The sequence below is a fragment of the Mauremys mutica genome, chromosome 1, assembly GCF_020497125.1.
Source record: "Mauremys mutica isolate MM-2020 ecotype Southern chromosome 1, ASM2049712v1, whole genome shotgun sequence".
Classification (NCBI taxonomy): domain Eukaryota; kingdom Metazoa; phylum Chordata; order Testudines; family Geoemydidae; genus Mauremys; species Mauremys mutica.
Window position 1 is genome coordinate 7,501 of NC_059072.1, and position 22,340 is coordinate 29,840.

Below are 22,340 nucleotides of genomic sequence, written 5' to 3' on the forward strand. Positions count from 1 at the left end.
CCTGTTTTGCCCATTGCCTTGTTAGTGCAAAGCATTCATTGACTGTGATGGATACTGTGAAAAGGGGTGATATGCAGGATGTAAGGACATGTCAGCTGACTTAAATAGTAAAAATAAGTAAATACTTACAGATAGCCAAAATTAATATGGAGACTGCACATGCCAAGAATATGGTATTATATATGTTCATAAGCATGTAGAGCTACTCAGTATAAGACACAACAAGCATCTGTAACTATTTAGTGACTTCTCTTGAACATGGGCAGCATATATGGAGAATTATTTAATGTTCTATAAAAGCAAAAAATAGATTTTCCCTGTGCAGCAGACACTGGTGTGCATCCCTCCCTATGCATAGCTCAGTAGCAGGGGTCACAGATCACTTGGGATTCTCTAGTGCAAGGGCTCAGTGTCACTAGGAATACTCTGACACTTCATCCTACCCAGAGTTCCACTGGCACCTAGCCAGAAGGACAACTGCAGCATCACACTCTTCATAGGAGCCACCTCAGCCCACAAAATGTACATGGAAGTAGTAAATGTCCCTTGCAGAGGAAAACTCATGTATACCAGAGTTTGACAAAGAAATTGTGCCCTGATCTCACTGGATTAGCAAAATCCAACACAGTGAACCACAAGCGTCGTCTTAGGAATTTCATGAGGCTGATGAAAGGTGTGCGTCTATAAATCTCTGTCACACTTACCTAGACTTGAGTTAGGTCGGGGCAGTGGCAGTAATCCCCTTCCATCCTGTTCAGCCAACAAATTTGCAGCTGGGGAACATGCACCCTGGTGCAAGTTATAATTTATTTGCTGAGCTTTGCTTCTCCCCACCCCACAGCTTTCTGCCAGCAGCACAAGTACCCCACATGAGCAAAGGTGCAGATCAGTTTACAAACAGTGGTGGTTAAGCCATTGGGTTAAGCCAGGCAGCCACAGTATCAGAAACCAGACCATTTGTTAGCTGCATTGAAAAGAAAACCAAGGAGGATGTGTGACAAAGGGATGGTTTAATGATTCTACTGGCTGTCCCTATGCAAAACAAAGAGGCAACTGGCTCTTAGATACCAGAGCATGAGTGCCTGGTTCTCCACTCTGCTACACAAGTGAAAACTCAGTAGACATCAGAGGTGTAACAGTGTGAGTAATCAGATCATGGCTTCAGGTGCAAAGAGCATAGAGAGGTGAGAAGACCACAGAGAGGGCTTCATCACTGGGATACTGCTTTTGGCTTTCCAAGTTGGGTGGAGATCCTCCCCCCATGCAGTGTGACTGTACTTTGCACCTTTAATTGGACAGAAGAGTTCCATGTTCTGGCAAAAGCTGCAAACAACACTAATAATGGTGCCCAGTTCAGTCCAGTCCCTAGGAGTCAGCAGGGATCAGGATCCATTACCACTGCCCTTTGGGCACTGCTCCCCAAATGGTGAGTCCCAACCCACTGGTGAGTCATGGGAAGGTTCTAGATAGGTTGTGGGGCCCTAAGCAAACATACACTTGTCCTGGCCTGGTGCAGTCTCTCCTATCCCATGGATTGGGTCTGGCTCCCATACTAGGCGTTGTGACCTTGCGCATGGGTCACAACGCCTCTCACTCAAATTTGGCCTAGTCTCTGTTATGACAGAGGGGTGGCTGAACCAAACCTGAGTGGCTCTGCAACCCTGTGCAACAGATAGCAACACCTGGAGCCAGGTGAAAGGCCCAGTTCTGTGAGATGGGAGCTACTCTTGTGGGGATGAGTACAGAGCAACCTCTCCCATGACCTCTCCCCTATACCAGGCAAGGAGGTATTAGGGAGGAGGATGCATATATGTAAAGGGGTGTGTGTGTGTGTATAAAAAGATAAAAATGAAGTTGATGAGTAACCTTAGTAAAAAGTTTTGGGAACCACTGACTTAGAAGTTAATTTGTTTCTTCTAGCTAGTTGGCTTTGTGTGAGCAGGGCCACTTCAGACAGGCTGCCAAACTCTACATTTTGCTACATTTTGCTGCCTCACCCAATCAAGAGAGGGTGAAGTGCTATCAGGACCATTAGTGCACTCACACCAATGCCACGTCAAGTGAAGCATGAGTTGCTTTGTGCTGACAGAGCTCTATGATAATAAAAGCTGACTCCCCTGGGGCTTTCCAGCCTCCCTTTTCTCCAAGCTTTTGCCACAGACACAAACATATGTGCTGGACACATTACATATTCCCCACCCCATGGGTTTGACACTCTCCCTGTTATCGGGCATGTCAGAGCAATCTGGGGCAGGAAGAGGGGAGAAAGTTGTGCACTTGGCCCTTTTGGCCCAGAAGGCCAATCAAATAGCATCATGGGGTCCAAGTTTGCTGAACCAGTGTTGTGTGTATGTGTCTGAGTTGCAGCATGTATTCAAGCACACACACAGGCACGTGCAAAAGAAAACACACACACAGAACCACATCACTCTCGCACTCTCTCTCAACCCACATACCATATCTGTTTTATTCTCACGGCCACCTTCTTTACCTAGTTGCACACCCATCCGTAGTCTCTCTTTCTCACACACCCCTCTCTCTCCCAGATGGCTCTAGACACTGTGCCGCCGGTTGTTGATCATGGTCACAATGTGTGACAAGTCCAAGCTCTTCATCATCACCTCCATGAACTCCTCATCTTTTCTGGCTCCTTCCACAAACTCATCCAGTGAAAGCTCACCTGTTTCAGACAGAGACAGATGACACCAGGTCACTCTCATTCATGTCTGGGGCACAGAAAGGTGGGAATAATTGCCCCCTGCACAATCAGTGAGGCTCGCCCCCTACAGAGTCAGTGTTTGGAAGTACCAAACAGCTTGCTCATTTTGAAGCCGCCAGAACTGGCAGTGCTGGTAGTTCTGGAGCCTCCTTTATCTCCATGCAAGTCTGACCTTCGCTCCTGCCTCCTGCCCAAAAAGGAGTTAACCCATAAGAAACTGGTTCCTCTCCAGAGACAGGTCACTTGGGGGTACATTATGGGGCAGTGTGCCATGCAGAAGGGAAGGTCTGTGGGGCCAAAGAGGAAGGGCCATGGGGAGACTGCTCTAAACAGTGAGTTGACATTGGCCTGAGTCTCCCAGGGCTAGTCTGAAGTACTGCAAGGCAGCCAGCAGCATGGGAGTGGCAAAGCTAATGTTCAAGGAATGGGTCTCTTTCAGAATTCACAGGGAGGCAACTGAATGGGGCTTATGTTGGGGGAATAGGAGAGAGTTAGAGAGGGAAGGATAGAGGACAGGAGTCCAGAAAACCTATTTAAGCTGAAGTGACATACCTCCTGTGACTCTACTGCCTGCCCTGGCCCAGGTGACTTTTTATTATCCCAAGCTCCAATTCCCCCAATCCCCATTTAGCTGGGACCCTAGTTTCCATCCCTAATTCCACTTTCTCTCTTGGAAAATTTCTGGCACCAGTTCTACATCCTCCATAAACGCAGAGGGAAAAAATGATTGGATTTTTGCCAATATCTCCGTCTTCTGTCTCAAAAGGCTGGATTCTGTACAATGCTGAGTCCTACAGTGCTCACTGGAAACAGAGAGATTGCCAGGGGTTGCTGGCTTCTAGGAACACAGGAATTGCAAGACTGGATCAGACTCATGGTCCATCTAGTCCAGTGTCCTTTCTCCAACAATGGCCAACAGCAGATGCTTGGGGGGAAGAGTCAGGAAACCTCACATTAGGGACCTAGGATTGGAAGGGACTTCCTGGGTCATCAAATCCATTCCCTGTAATTACAGGAAACCCTGGCATATAATCTCGTTAATAATGTATTTCAATATCCACCCTGGAGCTAGTTTGTTTGCACGCACTACTCCTATTGGAAGACTGTTTCAGAACCTCATTCCTCTGATAGAAACCTTCTAATCCAACATTGTTTAAACAGTTGTTCTCCCTCTTTGTTGTTTCTTCCCTGATGTATTTATAAAGACCAAGCATATCCTTTTTCTCCCTTAATTTTGCTAGGGTGCACAAGCCAAGCTCTTTTAGCCTCCTCACATGAGATGGATCCAAAAAAGAACTAGATAAATTCATGGAGGCTAGGTCCATCAATGGCTATTATCCAGGGATGGTGTCCCTAGCATCTGTTTGCCAGAAACTGGGAATGGGTGACAAGGAATGCATCACTTGATGATTACCTGTCCTGTTCATTCCCCCTGGGGCACCTAGCATTGGCCACTGTTGGAAGACAGGATACTGGGCTAGATGGACCTTTGGTTTGACCCAGTGTAACTGTTCTTATGTTCTCTATTCCCCAGCCATCCTGGTAGCCCTTCTCTGCACCTGTTCCAATTTGAATTAATCTTTTTTGAACATGCTGACCAGATCTGTATCCAGTATTCCAGACAAGGTGTTCCCAGTACTTTGTAAAATGGCATAAATATTTCCCTCTCTCTACTGGAAAAATACTTCACCTGATAAATGTTAGATCTGTGTGTATTAGTCAACTGCAGCATGCCTATGAGGCTCCAGTGTAATGGAGCTATAAAAAAAGCAAATGCAATCTTTTCTCATCCTCTGTCATTTCCAGTGTTCACACACACACCCCACCCCAGCCTACACAGAAATTCTTCTTGTTAGTTTCTAAGTGCATGAATTTGCACTTTAGGAAGCTATAGGATAATCTGTCCACAGGAAAGACTCCTCCTAACCCCCACTAGTTAGACAGTGGCTGAAGCCCTAAAGCAGAAAGTTTATAACTCTTCCAGAACTCTTGTTTGTCTTCACTGTTGTCATTTTGGATATGCTTATTATCCATATAACCATCCAATACCTCTTGAAGTCTCTGTTCGAACCTTGGCTTGAGCCAGTTCTGCATTTTTGCCACTGAACATCAACACTCATCAAAATGTGAAAATCTCTACCAGGGACAATGTGGCCCACAAGCCTGGGAAAAGAACTAGTTGCTGATGCTGCTCTGCTGCCTGGTCAAAAAAATAAAACCTAGTGTGACAGAGTGGGATATGGCTGTATCAAACTGTGAGTGATCTTTTGTTTTGTAAACTCCATTTTTGTACCCTAGCTGCCATTTTGTGTTCTAGGTTAAAAAAAACAGCCTGGCCTGGACGAGGTCTGTCTGTTCCAGACACTGCCCCACTCAGGAGGCACATGGGACACCTTGTAGAGGACTATTAATGATGGAGCCATCCACTTTGAAAAACTCTCAGTGACTACCCAGCTCAGGGGACAATGGTTTTCTTCATATAGGACTCACATAACAGGTTGGCATTTCCCAGCTGGGTACCTGGCAGAACAGGGTCAGACTAGATTCAAGGAGGGGACTTCTCTGAGAGAGGGGTCAGCACCTGTCAGATGTCCAGGCTAGAAGAGGGATGCTACCTAGCCTGAAATGCTGACCAGACCTCAGACTCACAGAAGGGGTGAGATCAGACTAAGGGGGGGTGGGCATAGGGCAGGGAGTGCATCTCAGCACTGTTTGTTATTTTGCAAAGATCTGTAACTCTCTAGTGCTTTCCAAAGAGTAAATTGATAGTGATTAAGATTCCTTGACTAGGTCTGTGTTCTTTGCTTGCTGGCCAAATTGTCCCTGAAAGGGTTAATTGAGAAGCTCAGTGCTCCCACAGCAAGGTGGAACTCTGAGGGAACAGGTCTAAGGCAGCTGGACTGCTGAGCCCCACATCCCAAGCAAGGGTGGAAGATACATTTTGTGCACCTGGGAGTGTACTTTAAAGACCCAGAGCTTGGAACAGGGATTCAGCTTTTCCCCGACCTGGTTGATGTAAGTTGTGATGAACTAGAAATGGTCTTAATGTTTTCTCTGAATACTGTGTTGGTGCCTCAGTGTCCCCTATGCAGTTCTTCAGTATCTAGGTGGTGGGATAAGGGTGTATGGTTTCTGCAGAGCAAAGGGCCAGTGTACCTAAATGCCTGATACCCTGTCTCCTAGCAACTGATGGCCTGGGCCCCTCCCCTGCAAGGTGCCAACTGAAGGTGTTGGATACAAAGAGGCAGGTGACCTCCTGGCCCGGGAAAGGAACTGAGCAGAGAAGAAGGGGCTGGAGGGGGTTTTCAGTCTGGAGCTGTCTGGGGAGGAGGAGTGAAGTGCAGACGTGGGTGTCTGTCTCACTGCCCCCCAAAATGGACCCGGCTGAAGGGTCCGGTTCTCTGTACCTGCAAGCTCTGTTTTAGATTGTTTTCCTGTCATCAAATAAACCTCTGTTTTACTGGCTGGCTGAGAGTCACGTCTGACTGCGAAGCGCAGTGGGGGTGCAGGACCCTCTGGCTTCCCCAGGACCCCACCTGGATGGACTCGCTGTGGGAAGCGCACGGAGGGGCACATGCTGAATGCTCCAAGGAGAGACCCAGGAGGTGAAGCCCTGTAAGCTTCTTGCCCTGGAGACAGTCTGCTCCAAGGGAGAGGAGGCTCCCCAAAGTCCTGACTGGCTTGCTGGGGAGCAGTTCCAGAGCATCGCCTGGGGACTCCGTGACATAAGTGCACATGGAAATCCAGCAGTTGGCTTTACTCACATCAGACTTGTGTCCTCTCAGAGGGGCAATGGGCCATGTACTGACACTTAGGCCTGGTCTACACTACGAGTTTATCTTGAATTTAGCAGCGTTAAACCGAATTAACCCTGCATCTGTCCACACAACGAAGCCCGTTATAGCGATATAAAGGGCTCTTAATACTGATATCTATACTCCTCCCCGACGAGGGGAGTAGTGCTGAAATCGGTATTGCCATTTCGAATTAGGGTTAGTGTGGCCACAATTCGGCGGTATTGGCCTCCGGGAGCTATCCCACAGTGCACCATTGTGACCGCTCTGGACAGCAATCTGAACTCGGATGCACTGGCCAGGTAGACAGGAAAAGCCCCGCGAACTTTTGAATTTCATATCCTGTTTGCCCAGCATGGAGTGCTGATCAGCACAGGTGACCATGCAGTCCCAGAATCAAAATAGAGCTCCAGCATGGACCGTACGGGAGATACTGAATCTGATCTCTGTATGGGGAGATGAATCTGTTCTATCAGAACTCCATTCCAAAAGACGAAATGCCAAAACATTTGAAAAAATCTTTAAGGCCATGATGGACAGAGGCCACAACAGAGGCTCAACGCAGTGCCACATGAAACTTAAGGAGCAGAGACAAGCGTATCAGAAAACCAAAGAATCAAATGGATGCTCACGGAGGGAGGGGCAACTGACGACTGTAGCTATCTCACAGTTCCCGCACTCTCCGAAAACCATTTGAATTCTGGGCTGAGCTTCCAAAGCTTGAAGGGTCAAAAACATTGTTGCGGGTGGTTCAGGGTATATGTCATCAGCCCCCCCACTTCCTCCCTCTGTGAAAGCAAAGGGAAAAAAATCATTTCTTGCCTTTTTTAAATGTCACCATATGTCTATTGGATGCTGCTGGCAGATGCGGTGCTGCAGCGCTACACAGCAGCATCCCCTTACCTTGCCTTGCGGACAGTACAGTATGACTGATATCCATCATCGTTATCCCATGGGTGCTCCTGGCTGGCCTTGGTTAGGTCCGCCGGGGGTGCCTGGGCAAAAAAGGGAATGACTCCAGGTCATTCTCTTCTTTAAGTTTTGTCTAATGGAGATTCAGTTCTGCCAGGAATATCATGGCAGCTGGAGGCTTCTGCCTGAGGCTGCTCTCCCTAGTCAGCAGCACCGCACGGTCGTGCCTACTCCTTGTTACCAGGGCTCACAATCAGATACTTAGACCTCTACATTTTGCTGCAAATAAAAAAATTAAGCTGCCATTTAGAACTGTCCCCCAACATACATATCCTGGGACATTTTGTACTTTACCAGTGTCAACCAAAGGCCCACACACAAATGGAGATTCAGTCCTGCCTGTGCTTCTATCCTAGTCCTTGTCAAAGATTCCTATTTTCAGCTATAGGCTAAGCAAGTGCAGAATGGTGGTTCACTCTACTTCACTGTAAGCCAACCGCCCTCCCCTCCCCCCTTTGATCTCTGCTTGCAATAAAGTCAGTGTTGTTTCTTATTCATGTATGTTTTATTACTTCATCACACAAATGGGGGGATAACTGCCACGGTAGCCCAGGAGGGGTGGGGGAGGAGGGAAGCAATGGGTGGCGTTGTTGCAGGGGCACCCCCTAGACTGGCATGCAGCTCATCATCATTTCTGCGGGATGTCTGGGGCTCTGACCCAGAGCGGCCATTTGCCTCTCTGGTTCTTTAGTAGGCTTGCCTGATATTCTAGGCAGGACTGACTCTCCATTAGACAAAACTTAAAGAAGAGAATGACCTGGAGTCATTCCCATTTTTGTCCAGGTGCCCCTGACCGACCTCACCGAGGCCAGCCAGGAGCACCCATGACAGCAGATGGTACAGTATGACTGGTAACCGTCATTGCCACCTTCCAAAGCAGCAGACAATACAGTAGGGCTGGTAACCGTCTTTGCTAACTTGCAAAAGGCAAGGGGATGCTGCTGTGTAGTACTGCAGTACCGCGTCTGTCAGCAGCATCAAGTAGACATACAGTGACAGTGAAAAAAGGCTGAACGGGCTCCATGGTTGCCGTGCTATGGCGTATGCCCGGGCAATCCAGGGAAAAGGGTGCAAAATGTCTGCCATTGCTTTCACAGAGGGAGGATTGACTGACGACATTTACCCATAACCACCCACGACAAATTTTTGGCCCCATCAGGCATTGGGATCTCAACCCAGAATTCCAATGGGTGGGGGAGACTGCGGGAACTATGGGATAGCTACCCACAATGCAATGCTCTGGAAGTCGACGCTAGCCTCCGTACACGGACGCACACTGCTGAATTAATGTGCTTCGTGTGGCCGCATGCACTCGACTTTATACAATCTGTTTCCAAAAATCAATTTGTGTAAAATCGGAATAATCCCGTAGTGTAGACATACCCTTAGTAGCTCAAGACATCTGAACTATCTGGAGTAGAGGGCCTGCAGAAAGTGAGGAGCTTACCTACCACAATACTGGGGTATTAGCCTAGACTCTAGCTTCCCAAGACAGATGTCCAAAAGCTGGAACTGGCCCAGACAAGGCAGGTCTGCTGGCAGGTCTGACTTTCACTTCCTGGCTTGATCAGTTCTCTTCTCCTCTCCTCTTCTGATGTACAAATCTTTTCTCTACCCTTGATTGTTTTATCATTTTTTGTTGCCCCATATTAGGGCCTGTCATCCTCACAGGCTTCCCATTCATTTGTGTCCAACTGAAAAAGTTGGAAAAAGCCAACTGGCTGTTAGCTCAGGCTGTAGAGCAGAATCATTTTCTCTCTCTAAGTGGTCTCGGTGCCACTAGATAGGACAGAACACCACACCCAGGAAGTGTGTGGGTTACAGAAGCATTAAATGAAAGGAGCAATGCCTCAGAAAGGGCATAGATGGAGGGGTGTGTGAGATCTTATCAAAGACAAGAGAGCGTAAAGTCAGCAAGGAGGCTACTGGAGGAGACTGGGCCCCAGTGTATTTCTGGCAAGATGAAGTGTGAGGGGCTGAAGGATTAGCTGAGTCAGAGGGCAGAGACAGGAATCTCACCATCGCCATTGACATCAATCTTATTGAAGACTCGGTTGGTGAACTCCTCCGCACTAGTTTCATGGTCACAGCCATTAATAGCACGAATAGCCTGGAAGAGAAGAGGAGGAAATAAGCAGCTGGCCCAGGATTAATCTGCTGCCATGGGACCATGGGTGGGATTGATCAAACACACTCCTCATAGTGCAGGCTCAGAATATAGAACATTGCTCATATTGAGGCCATTTGTGAAAGGTGTCTCCCCACTGCCACCCACCGTTTCCAAGGGAAAAGCCTGGGGAAACCATCAAGCCTCACAGCATGCCCTGAAGGGCATGAAATCTGGCCTCTGGTGCATGGAATGAGCAACTAAAGCTCATTGAGCATGACATCCAACAGCCTCCACTCATGCAAGATAGTGGAGTACTAGCCCAAGCAGCTAGTAACAACTGCCCATGAATCAGACAATGCCAGAGGCAGGAAGGCAGGACCCAAATTACTTAGGCCTTTAGAGGTTAAAATTCACCCCTTGAACTTTACCTGGAAATCAGTTTGTACCAAGGAAAAGTCATGGAGCACTGGTGGGGTCACATGCTCTCCAGAAGTAATGTTGCTGGATAAACAGACCACCATATTCAGAACTAGTTGCAGTTATTCATTCAATTTAAGGTGCAGCCTCACAGAGTGCTTTGTAGTAATCCAAACACAAGACAACAAAGGCTTGGGTAAACCCAAAGGGCATGCACCCAAAAGAAAAAGGTTGCAAACCTTGTGTCAAGTGCAAATGACAAAAAGCACTCCTAGAAACATGGAAACTACCAGGTTGGCTCTGAGCAGGATCCATACAGCTCAAGATGCTAGCTTTGCCAACAGCCAGCAAGCTGATTCTAAGGATTTTAATTTTAACATTTTGAGTTGAGAGACTTTTTAGCAACCTTCTTCAGTCTTTTTAAAATGTCTTTTTCTAAAGTTGAGTGTCATCTTGTTGTGTTTTTGGTACCCTTTCTCCCCCAAGAATGTTGCATTAATTTATGCTGTGGTCACTCTTACTTAGTGGCCTAGCTAGTTATATTTTAAACCTGCTACTTAGTTCTAAGTCAATAGTTAGCTGACTCCCTCGCTGAACTCGGATGGCCCCCAAGAACTCCCAAAGGGAAGGGTGAGCTAGAGTGGGGGAAGTGCATTCAGGATGTTTGTTGTTTTCTATGGTCCTGTACTTCCTGTGTATTTCTCATGCTATTAAAGACAGAGCAATGGTGTTTTAGAAACCTGTGCAAAGGAAGTCTGAATGTGATATGTGCTATGCCTACCATATGCCCCTTGAAGAGGTAAAATAAACCAGGGTCCCAGAATACCTACATCTGGAGTGCAGGGAGAGAGTGTGTTTGAATTAAGAGGAAGTCTGGAGGCATCAGCCTTGGTAAGAGGGGCTAGGCAGTTGGGCTGCAAGGTCTCTATCCTCAGGATGGGGTGCTTGACAGAGAAGCTGCATCCCAAAAGTGTGTCTAGAATCCTAAGGCAGGGGCAGTGCCTAGACTCAGTTCAGACTTTGGCGGCTTAAACATATGAGATCCAGTAGCTGGAGCACCTCACAGGAGTCTGGTGAGTGGCGAAAGGATCTGTAACAGGGACAGCTGCCAGAATTGAGAGCTGCAGCACAGCAGGAATCCCTCTGGACTCTCCGCTGGTCCACCAGTGCCTGTGAGATTCAGTGTGGGCATCCCACTGATTTACAGAATAATGAGGGCCAAAGTGTACACAACCCCCTGTGTTACCACCTTAATGATGTTGAGCAGTTCATGTCGGTCAATGCAGCCATTGCCATCCACATCATAGAGCTTGAAGTACCAACGTAATTTCTGTTCCATCTTTCCCCGGAGAACTAGGCTGAGTGCGGCCACATACTCCATGAAATCGATATACCCATCCTGTGAGAAAAAGAAAGGGAACATGAGAGTTAGGGTTCACAGGCATAGGTGCTGAGAGAGTCCTGCCTCTACAGCTAATATCTCTGCAAGGTCAGGACTGGGAAATGTGTAGCTAAGTGCCTGGGCACCAGAAGCTTGGCCTTAGCAGAAAATGGCTGGCTTTAGTCTAAGTTGGGAAGAGGAAACAGGCAGCAGCCTGGCTCTGCTCAGGATGCATGTGATAATTATGGGTCAACTTCAGATTTTTCTACAAAATGGTTCTGGAACACTTGAGAAAACGGGCTCTATGTAATTATTCTCTCTTACATGTTTATAAATTATAATAGCCTCTGTGCTCAGTGCTTTCCAGATGTGAAGCCCTCACTCCACATGTACATGAACATGTCCTTCTCACCACAAGCCATGACTGACTGGGGGCAGAAGAGCCAGCCCCAGAACACTGGTTGGCTAGAGGACTGGGATGACATCTCACCCCTGACTTCCTGCTGTCAACCCATCTCTCATTGTAGGTGAGGAAAGCCAATTCAGAGCAGGAGCTCAGCCATTCCCAAGTGGTTGTGTCCATGCCAATCAGATGGCACAGGGAACTGAACTCCATACAGCGGCGACAGGGCTTAGGCAAGAGCACATATTGCTATTGCTACTGCTGGGAGGAGGAAGAGACCCAAATGTATCTTGAACTAGGGTATCAGCCTAGGGAGCAGGCTGGGGCATATTCACAGGAAAGCTGGGAGGATGGTCAATATGCAGCAGAGGAGACCTGACCATCATGGCATCCATGAATATGGACACCAGACAATGCAGCAGAGATGAACTCACCACTCCAAGCTAGCACAGGCAGTGGCAGAAGTAACCCTATTTCGGGATGAAGAAATTTTGGCCAGGGGCTGATAGGACTCCTAATCAGATTAGAGAGCATTCCTCTGTATATTTAGGCACAGGGGACTTGGTCCACTGTACTATTGCTGAGGTAGGGGAGGCATGTGTGACTTTCCCCTCCTAGGGGCCCCTGAATTGTCCTTCGTACTAACTGAGGTCTGGCTCTACCCAGCTGAAAGTGTTCATTTATAGCTGAGTGCAGCAGTTTTTTCTGGGGTCAATTTCTGATTCAGAGAAGACAGAGGTCAGGGGAACAAATGGGGATTAGCTGTGCTGAGATCAGAGCATGGATCTGGATGCCATGCATTCTAATGTACTAAGGTACTTCACAGATTTTAGGCCAGAAGGGACCACTATGATCAAGTCTGACCTCCTACATAATGCAGGTCTTAGTTGTTACCAACAGATTCTTGCATCAAGTCCATAACGTTTGGTTGCAATAGAGCAGTGGTTCTCAACCAGGGGTATGTGCACCCCTGGAGGTACTTAGAGATCTTCCAGGGGGTATATCAACTCACCTAGATATTTGCCTAATTTTACAATTGGCTACATAAAAAGCACTAGCGAACTCAGTATAAACTAAAATTTCATACAGACAATTACTTGATTATACTGCTCTATATAATATATAATGAAATGTAAGTACAATATTTATATTCCAACTGATTAATTTTTTATATGGCAAAAAAGAAAATAAGAAATTTTTCAGTAATAGCATCCTGTGACGCTTTTGTATTTTTATGCCTGATTTTGTAAGCAAGTAGTTTTTAAGTGAGGTGAAACTTGGGGATACTTGGAACAAATCAGACTTCTGGAAGGGGTACATTAGTCTGGAAAGGTTGAGAACCACTTGTGACGAAGTGGGACTATTCTTAATGTTTCCTCTGAATACTGTGTGGATGCCTCAGTTTCCCCTATGCATTTCTTAAGTGTTCAGCGTACATAAATGGCCAACACTCTGTCTCCTGGCAACAAATGGCTAGGGCCATTCCCCCCTGCAAGGGGATGGATAAAGGTGAACAAAGAGATCAGGTGACCTCCTGGCCCAGGAAAGAGACAAAGGCCAGAAAGGAGGGGGTTTCAGTTTGGAGCTGGCTAGGGATGAGGGATGAGTGCAGATGGGGTTGTCTGGCTCGCTAGGCCCCAGAATGGACCCAGCTGAGGGGTCCCATTCTCTGTACCTACAAGCTCTGTTTTAGATCGTGTTCCTGTCATCTAATAGACCTCTGTTTTACTGGCTGGCTAAGAGCCACATCTGACTGCAAAATGGGGGTGCAGGACCCTCTGGCTTCCCCAGGACCCCACCTGGGCAGACTCGCTGGGGGAAGTGCTTGGAGGGGCAGAGGATGGTGAATGCTCCAAGGAGAGACCTAGGAAGGTGAAGCCGTGTGAGCTTCTTGCCCTGAAGACAGTCTGCTCCAAGGAAGAGGAGGCTCCCCAAAGTCCTGACTGGCTTTGTGGGAAACAGTTCTTAAACATCACCCAGGGACTCCGTGACACTACTGCACTAGAGCATCACTTTTAGAAAGATATTTAATCTGGTTATAGTGATAGAGAATCCAGCACATCCCTATATAAATTGTTCAGCAAGTTAATTAACCCCATCACAGATATTATTGGCCTGCACCTGCTGGCCACCCATGATACTGTTATGAGGGAACCCAAGCCACTAGGTTCCTAGGGTGTTTTAAGCAGCTGGAGCCTAAACAGAGTCCAGCTATTGCCCCTCCACCTTGGGATCCTTAGGTACAGTCTCAGAGTGCAGACCCTCTGTTTTGCACTCCCTCTTGAGAGCTGGGTTTGGAGAGGGTCCCATAGGAGGAAAGATTAAAGAGGCTAGGACTTTTCAGCTTGGAAAAGAGGAGACTAAAGGGGGATATGATAGAGGTATATAAAATCATGAGTGATGTGGAGAAAGTGGATAAGGAAAAGTATTTACTTATTCCCATAATACAAGAACTAGGGGTCACCAACTGACATTAATAGGCAGCAGGTTTAAAACAAATAAAAGGAAGTTCTTCTTCACACAGTGCACAGTCAACTTGTGGAACTCTTTACCTGAGGAGGTTGTGAAGGCTAGGACTATAACAGCATTTAAAAGAGAACTGGATAAATTCATGGTGGTGAAGTCCATAAATGGCTATTAGCCAGGATGGGTAAGGAATGGTGTCCCTAGCCTCTGTTTGTCAGAAGGTGGAGATGGATGGCAGGAGAGAGATCACTTGATCATTGCTTGTTAGGTTCACTCCCTCTGGGACACCTGGCATTGGCCACTGGCGGTAGACAGATACTGGGCTAGATGGACCTTTGGTCTGACCCGGTACGCCCGTTCTTAGAAACTGTGATGATTTTGGTGATCTGTCTACAGCTTATGAAGTCTGATTAATATTATGGAATTGCTCTTATGAAAACTACTGTATGATGAATGCCTCTGTGTGTGTATTCATTATTCCATTCTATTAAGAGTCATACAGCATTCCTCACCATAGTATCTGTGCACGTTCCAGTCACACATTAAGCAATGTGACCACACATATGTTGTATGTTTACTCTCATCCTCTTCCCACAGAAAGCAGCATGTGCAGTGGAAAGTCTTGTTTTGGTGGTGTATAGGTTATTTTTTTTAATATAAATATACCTGTTGCTATGTGTTTATGTTAGAGAAGGCAAGGTCAAAGAAGTGCCTGATATTAAATGAGGATATTAATATAATATAATAGACATCACAGAAACTTGGTGGAACAATTATAATTAATAAGACATGGCAATACCAGGGTACATAATACTATATATAGGAATGACAGACTAGGGCACACTGGGGGAATGGCACTATATGTGAAAGAAAGCAGAGTCAAATATAGTAAAAATCTTAAATAAAATCAGACAGTACCATAGAATCTCTAGGGACATAAATTCTGTCCTTGACTAATGAATACAGCAATAGGAATATACTAGTGAACATCTGACCAGGATGGTGATGGCGACTGTGAAATGTTCAAGGAGATTAGAGAGGCTATAAAAACAGAAAACCCTATAATAACGAGGGAGTTCAACTATCCTCATATTGACTGGAAACATGGCACTTCAGGATGGGATGCAGAGAAAAAATTTCTAGACACCATTAATAACTGCTTCTTGGAGCAGCTAGTCCTGGAACCCACAAGGGGGGAGGTAATTCTTGATTTAGTCCTAAGTGGAGCACAGGATCTGGTCCTGAATATAGCTGAACTGCTCAGTAATACAGATCATCATGTAAACTTACATTTAACATCCTTGGGGGGGGGGAGAAATACCAAAGAAACCCACCACGGTAGCATTTAAGTTTAAAAAAAAAAAAAAAAAGGGGGAATTACACAAAAATGAGAAAGCTAGTTAAACAGAAATTAAAAAGGAACAGTTACAAGAGTGAAATGCCTGCATGCTGCATCGATACTTTCTAAAAACCCCATAATTAGAGGCTTGTACTATATGCATACCCCAAATTTAAAAAAAAACCTAATTGGACCAAAAAAAATGTCACCATGATTAAATGATAGAATCATAGAAGATTAGGGTTGGAAGAGACCTTAGGAGGTATCTAGTCCAACCCCCTGCTCAAAGCAGGACCAAACACCAACTAAATCATCCCAGCCAGGGCTTTGTCAAGCTGGGCCTTAAAAACTTCTAAGGATGGAGATTCCACCACCTCCCTAGGTAACCCATTCCAGTGCTTCACCACCCTCCTAGTGAAATAGTTTTTCCTAATATCCAACCTAGGCCTCCCCCACTGGAACTTGAGACCATTTCTCCTTGTTCTGTCATCTGCCACCACTGGGAACTGCCGAGCTCCATCCTCTTTAGAACCCCCCCTTCAGGTAGTTGAAGGGTGCTATCAAATCCTCCCTCACTCTTCTCTTCTGAAGACTAAACAATCCCAGTTCCCTCAGCCTCTCCTCATAAGCCATGTGCCCCAGCCCCCTAATAATTTTCATTGGAGAGAGTCCAGTGGGGGGCAATTTCTGTAGTGGGGGCCCCAAAACTGGACGTAATACTCCAGATGTGACCTCATCAGTGCAAAATAGAGGGGAACAATCACTTCAATCGATCTGCTGGCAATGCTCCTACTAATACAGCCCAATATGCTGTTAGCCTTCTTGGCAACAAGGGCACATATTTTTCCTAATGGCACAGAGAAAGCAACTGCCTTTGCATCACAAATACTCACCACTTCTAAGAAGAACTAGGCACCAATAGACCGTGAAGCTCTCAGCATTATCTTTAGAATTTGGAAGTTCTATACCTATCTGTATGGTAAACATTTTACCTTGTTGACAGATCATTGCTTGTGCCTTTCAATTTTTGTACTGAAACATGAAATTCCACCATTAGCTGTTGCTTGTATGCAGTGTGGGCATTGCTACTTCCAGCTTAATCCTATACTATTAAATTCTGTAAAGAGACTCAGCACCGCAATGTTGTTGCATCTCAGGAGAGTTCTCAGAGTCTTAAGCTGTTCAGGAAAACAGGCTCTTAGGTCCCCCCAGGATAATCCTGGTATTAGGTGAGACACTTATGTAATTCAGCTCCTCACACTAGGGATTGATTTGTTTCCACTATTAACTGTTCTGCTTTTTTCTCTCTCTCTCTCATGTCTATAATACAAAGTTAAATATTCCGGCACCCACAGCAAGCACCTTCTGCACACAGCACTTGGCCTTGCACAGTGTGTAGTGTCCAAGACCAATGCATGGATGCATTAGAAAGCTTGGAAGCCCTAGGTTCAGGTTCAAGGATGGTTGCAAGAGGGACCTGAAAATGTTCAACGCTGACACTACAAGCTGAGAAGTTGAAGCTAGCAATGGGCTACAGTGGAGGGCTCTGCTGCACCAGGGAGTCAAAGAAACTAAAGAGAGGTGGTTGAAAGAGGAAAACAAAGAGAGCGAAGAGGCATGCATAGCTGGCCTCAAGCATGAGTAGTGTGTTGGCTTCATCATGTGGCTCTGTGCTTTATGCCTGGATTATCTGTGGCAAGACTGTCACTCGAGAATTTGACTTTTTAGCCACTCGCAATGTTGCAGCATAACAAATTGTATCTCAAGAGCTTTGGTGCTTATACCATCATCTTTTGAGACAGATGGTTGCCATTCACTACAAAGCTACACATAGTCTTAGTCCTATGCTCTGTAATAACCCTACACAACAGCTCAACACATTAGGCTCCCTTCATACTTAAAGGGAAATCTGTTATACACCCTGTGTGAGATTGGAGGTCACCTGTACTGACCTGTCAAACCTCAGCTTCACACCTATTGCTCGTGGGTTGTTATGGCTTTATTTAACTACTCCAACTTCAAATCTAGTTATTTTATAAAAAAAGTGACAGTGTCCTTTTAAATAATTAATATTTACTGCACAACCTGGTGCTTAAACACTATAGTGCCAGGGACTTGGGAATATATATAAAATATTCTTTTATCATTAACAACATACTGAACAGCCCCCTTCAATACTTCTCACAGTCCCAAGATACCTCAAGAAAGTGACTCTGGAAAGCAAGTTTCAGAGTGGTAGCCATGTTAGTCTGTATCAGCAAAAAAGAATGAGGAGTACTTGTGGCACCTTAGAGGCTAACAAAATTTATTTGGCCATAAGCTTTCGTGGGCTAAAACCCACTTCATTGGATGCATGCAGTGGAAGATACAATAGGACACACACAAACAAAATTTGTTAGTCTAAGGTACCACAAGTACTCATTCTTTTTTTCTGGAAAGCAAAGGGCTTTGTCTGAGCTGTCTTAATATTTTTGGGTGGGCCTGCAAAACCAATTTCCTGTTTACCATGGTCACCACTCTAGACACAGGACCGACCTGTGGATTTTAGGAAGGGACACTGATTCTTTGGAATAGGAGATATTTATGTAGAACCCTCAGCCCTGTACAGCTGTGCAGGAGTGCAGCTGCTCATCTCTCTCAGCTTTATAGCTTGATTTACATCCATATAGGTTTTCAAGGCTGTTGTCACAAGGAATGGAGCTAGAGACATACTGTTTTCCCTCAATGAAAGCAGACAGCTACCTTTAAATTTCCAGACCCACTGAATCAATGGCTCATGACTTGGCTGTACTGGGCCCCAAGGCAGCTCTGGTGCTTTTCAGTTTCTAAGCACTTTACTGTAAACTGATTGTACTTCCCAAAAATGCTGTAAAAGCAAAAGGACAGAGGATGCCTCAGCATCTCTATAAAGAGAGGACACCTAGGGAAGCACTTGGACCTGGTAACTCCTGCAAGACCTTCTGATTCCCCTTCCCCCAGTGCTTTTCTTTCCCTCTACCAACCTGACTGCAGTCATCTATCCATTTCACATCTGCCAATGATTAGTTCCCTCCTTGACCCACAGATACTGAGGTGGCAAGCTAGAGAGGAGCATGTAAGATAGTCAGTAGCTTGCAGCAGGGAGGTAGCTACATGAGATGCATCAGCCTTGGAATCAGGGGTTTCAGGCAGCAGGGAGGAGTCCTACCCTGCCTCCTAGGTGCTCTAGACCCCATTTCCCTATCCTCTGTTGAAAGCCCTAAGCTGGACCCCCTACACATCCATAAGACAGTCATTTCAATTGCAAACAGTCTGGAAACTGCCCTATTGTGTAAAGTTTACAAATAAATCTATTTTAGTGTTCCATATTCTCAAGTGATATCTGATACTGGGCAAACTACAGGACTGTAATGAAAGGGATGAAAAGAGCCTGGTTCAATCCACTTCCTACAATGCTCTATTAGCCAAGCACGAGAGATACACTGCAGCTTATGGCAAGCACCTGAGAAGAGGGTTCATTATGCAGGTGACCAAACTCAGGACACAGAGACAATGAAGTGCCATAGCAGAAGATGCAGGTACCTCTCTTACCTAGAATCATCCAAGAATACAAAAAATGAATGTAAAATGCATAATTTTGCATTCCTACACACTACAAATACACAGGGGTCCTGAAATATACTAATCCTGCCAGAGCAATGAACAGTAATGTGACAGTCAGGCTCCCCTCTCTTTTTCAATATTCTAAACTCCGTCTCCCCCCTAAGGGGCATTTCTTACATTCAGATGTTTAAGTTTGGTGCCCCTGCTATAAAGCATTTTGCTGACCAAGATTTGGAAGTAAAATCAGAGATGCAATCATGACTGCACTAACTATGATACTTTGGTTTCTTTGTGAGCAGTACAAGGCTGACTACATGCATCCGACAAAGTGGGTATTCACCCATGAAAGCTCATGCTCCAATACGTCTGTCTATAAGGTGCCACAGGACTCTTTGCTGCTAAGGCTGTCTAAGTTTCCCATTAGGTAAAAACATACCTTGTTCATATCAAAAGTGCGGAACATCTGTTCAATGTACTCATTGGCCGCAGGATCCAGCCCCCGAAGCCCAAAGAACTGTTTAAATTCATGCTCAGTCAGCTGTCCAGATGGACACTCGGTCATAAACTTTTTGTACCAATGGTGGATCTCAACAGCTTGCAGATCATCTACTGTGGAACTACCACTGTTCCCCATTTGTGTGGTGGGATGCTAAGAGCCCTCTGGAATCACCTCTTCCTCTTACAGTTCTCAAAGCAATCTCGGTCTGCTGCCTTCCACCTTCACTCTCAATATCAGCTCATTTAAGTGAGGGATATACCCTCCCAGAAGCCAATTACAGTTGTTAATCTGCTCTTATGCTGACTTAGAAACCTTAAAGCTTCAATGATATAAAGTCTCCTGAAATGGAAAGAAGTTGAAGGATAATCTAGCAAAGCACTGCTATTTCAGGAGGCAAATCAGAAGGGGTGAGAGATAATCAGATACTGGCAGGAGGAACTGCTTTGGTATTGCCCTTGTTTTCCATGCATTGGTCTAATTTTACATGAAGATGTTATTGGATCTTTCTGGCCAAAGAAGGCTGTGGTGTTTGCAGTAAAAAAAAATAAATTAAGAATTAGAATTCATAGACTTTAAGGTCAGAAGGGACCATTATGATCATCTAGTCTGACCTCCTGCACAATGCAGGCCACAGAATCTCACCCATCCACTTCAACAAACCCCTAACCTATGTCTGAGTTACTGAAGTCCTCAAATTGTGGTTTGAAGACCTCAAGCTGCAGAGAATCCCCCAGCAAGTGACCCGTTTCCCATGTTGCAGTGGAAGGTGAAAACCTCCAGGGCCTCTGCCAATCTGCCCTGGAGGAAAATTCCTTCCCGACCCCAAATATGGCGATCAGTTAAACCCTGAGCATGTGGGCAAGACTCACCAGCCAGCACCCAGACCACTGTCTCTTACCCAGCCAGAGGTCCCTGTTTCAGAGACTTTTCTTGGGGTTTTTTGTCTTTGTAAATCCTCAAGCCTACACCTGGTTCAGATAGCAAACGTGGCTGGCTCCATGGATGTTCATTCTTCTCAGCGTTGATTGAATTAGCCCTGAGACCGCACCTTGCCTTTGGTGACAAGTCTCACTTTAAAAGTTTTGAAACCTAATATTCTATATTTTACATATTTCTTAAATTATTTCCCATCAAAACCTCTCCCAATAACCACGACAATCAGCTCGTTCTTTGTTTTTGACTGAGCTACCATGGCCCCCTTTCGTGAATTTGTGATCTGCTCCTATGTGGCTTCACAGTGACTGAGTCAAAGTCTTGGATAACTTTGTATAAAAAACACATATGGGGAGATTTTGGTATCACATAAAAACTGTCCTATACATGGCAGAGAAGACTCATAGGCAGAAAGGGCAATAACCGTCTCTACTCTAGAGATTCCATTATAGCCTCTCTTCACACCCAGTTTCCCTTCCACACAAACAGGTCTCTCTCTAGAGTCCCCTTTCACACAATAACACAATATTTCTACAGTGTCCCTCACCAGGGCCGGCTTTAAGTTGATTCCCCAGAATCGGGCCCTGCGCCTTAGGCGTCTTTTTTTTTTTTTTAAACCACACACTTACTTGGCGGCAGGGGCGGGGGGATCCACTCCGGGTCTTCGGCGGCATTTCGGTGGCGGGGTCTGTATGTGTGTGTGCACTCTCCGGGTCTTTGGCGGTGGGGGTGTGGGGGGCGGTCCTTCGGTGCCGCTGAAGACCCGCAGCGGACCCACTGGTGCTGAAGTGCTGCCGAAGCCCTGGACCGCTGCCGGGTATTTGAATCAGGCCCCCCTGTTCATAAAGCCGGCCCTGTCCCACAAAGGACCGGGGCACTTTTTAATTAAACTAAGAACCATCTCTTCAATTTTGACATGAACTCTAGAACAGTGGCCACCAGTTCTGCAAGCAAAGAGCCAATACTAAATGTACAAGGCTACCTAAATATTCACTAAAAAGAACAAGGAGTACTTTTGGTACCTTAGAGACTAACATTTATTTGAGCATAAGCTTTCGTGGGCTAAAACTCACTTCATCGGATGCATGCAGTGGAAAATATAGTAGGAAGACACACACAGTGTTGCTATACTAACTATAATGAGAGTAATCAATTAAGGTGGACTATTATCAGCAGGAGAAAAAAATAAATACTTTTGTAATGATAGTCAGGATGGCCCATTTCCAACAGTTGACAAGAAGGTGTGAGTAACAGAGGAAAAAATTAGCATGGGGAAATAGTTTTCCTTTGTGTAATGTAAAGCTGGACGAGCACAAGTCCATGGGGCCGGATGCACTGCATCCGAGGGTGCTAAAGGAGTTGGCCGATGAGATTGCAGAGCCATTGGCCATTATCTTTGAAAAATCATGGCGATCGAGGGAGGTCCTGGATGACTGGAAAAAAGCTAATGTAGTGCCCATCTTTAAAAAAAGGAAAGAAGGAAGATCCAGGGAACTACAGGCCAGTCAGTCTCACCTCAGTCCCTGGAAAAATCATGGAACAGGTCCTCAAGGAATCAATTCTGAACCACATAAAGGAGGGGAAAGTGATCAGGAACAGTCAGCATGGATTCACCAAGGGCAAGTCATGCCTGACTAACCTAATTGCCTTCTATGATGAGATAACCGGCTCTATGGATGAGGGGAAAGCAGTGGATGTGCTATTTCTGGACTTTAGCAAAGCTTT

At 45.9% G+C, this 22,340-nt stretch overlaps 1 protein-coding gene across 1 annotated transcript; it reads right to left on the minus strand.

Moving 5' to 3' along the window:
* Positions 1-1,995: 1,995 nt before the first annotated feature.
* On the minus strand, positions 1,996-19,817 carry LOC123375693 (guanylyl cyclase-activating protein 1-like). The gene is made up of 4 exons (XM_045026838.1): positions 19,620-19,817; positions 11,262-11,411; positions 9,505-9,595; positions 1,996-2,680 (listed from the first exon to the last, which is right to left on the minus strand). Exons 1-4 carry the CDS (start codon positions 19,815-19,817, stop codon positions 2,553-2,555), a joined length of 567 nt encoding a protein of 188 aa, XP_044882773.1. The 3' UTR covers positions 1,996-2,552.
* Between the last annotated feature and the right edge of the window lie 2,523 nt (positions 19,818-22,340).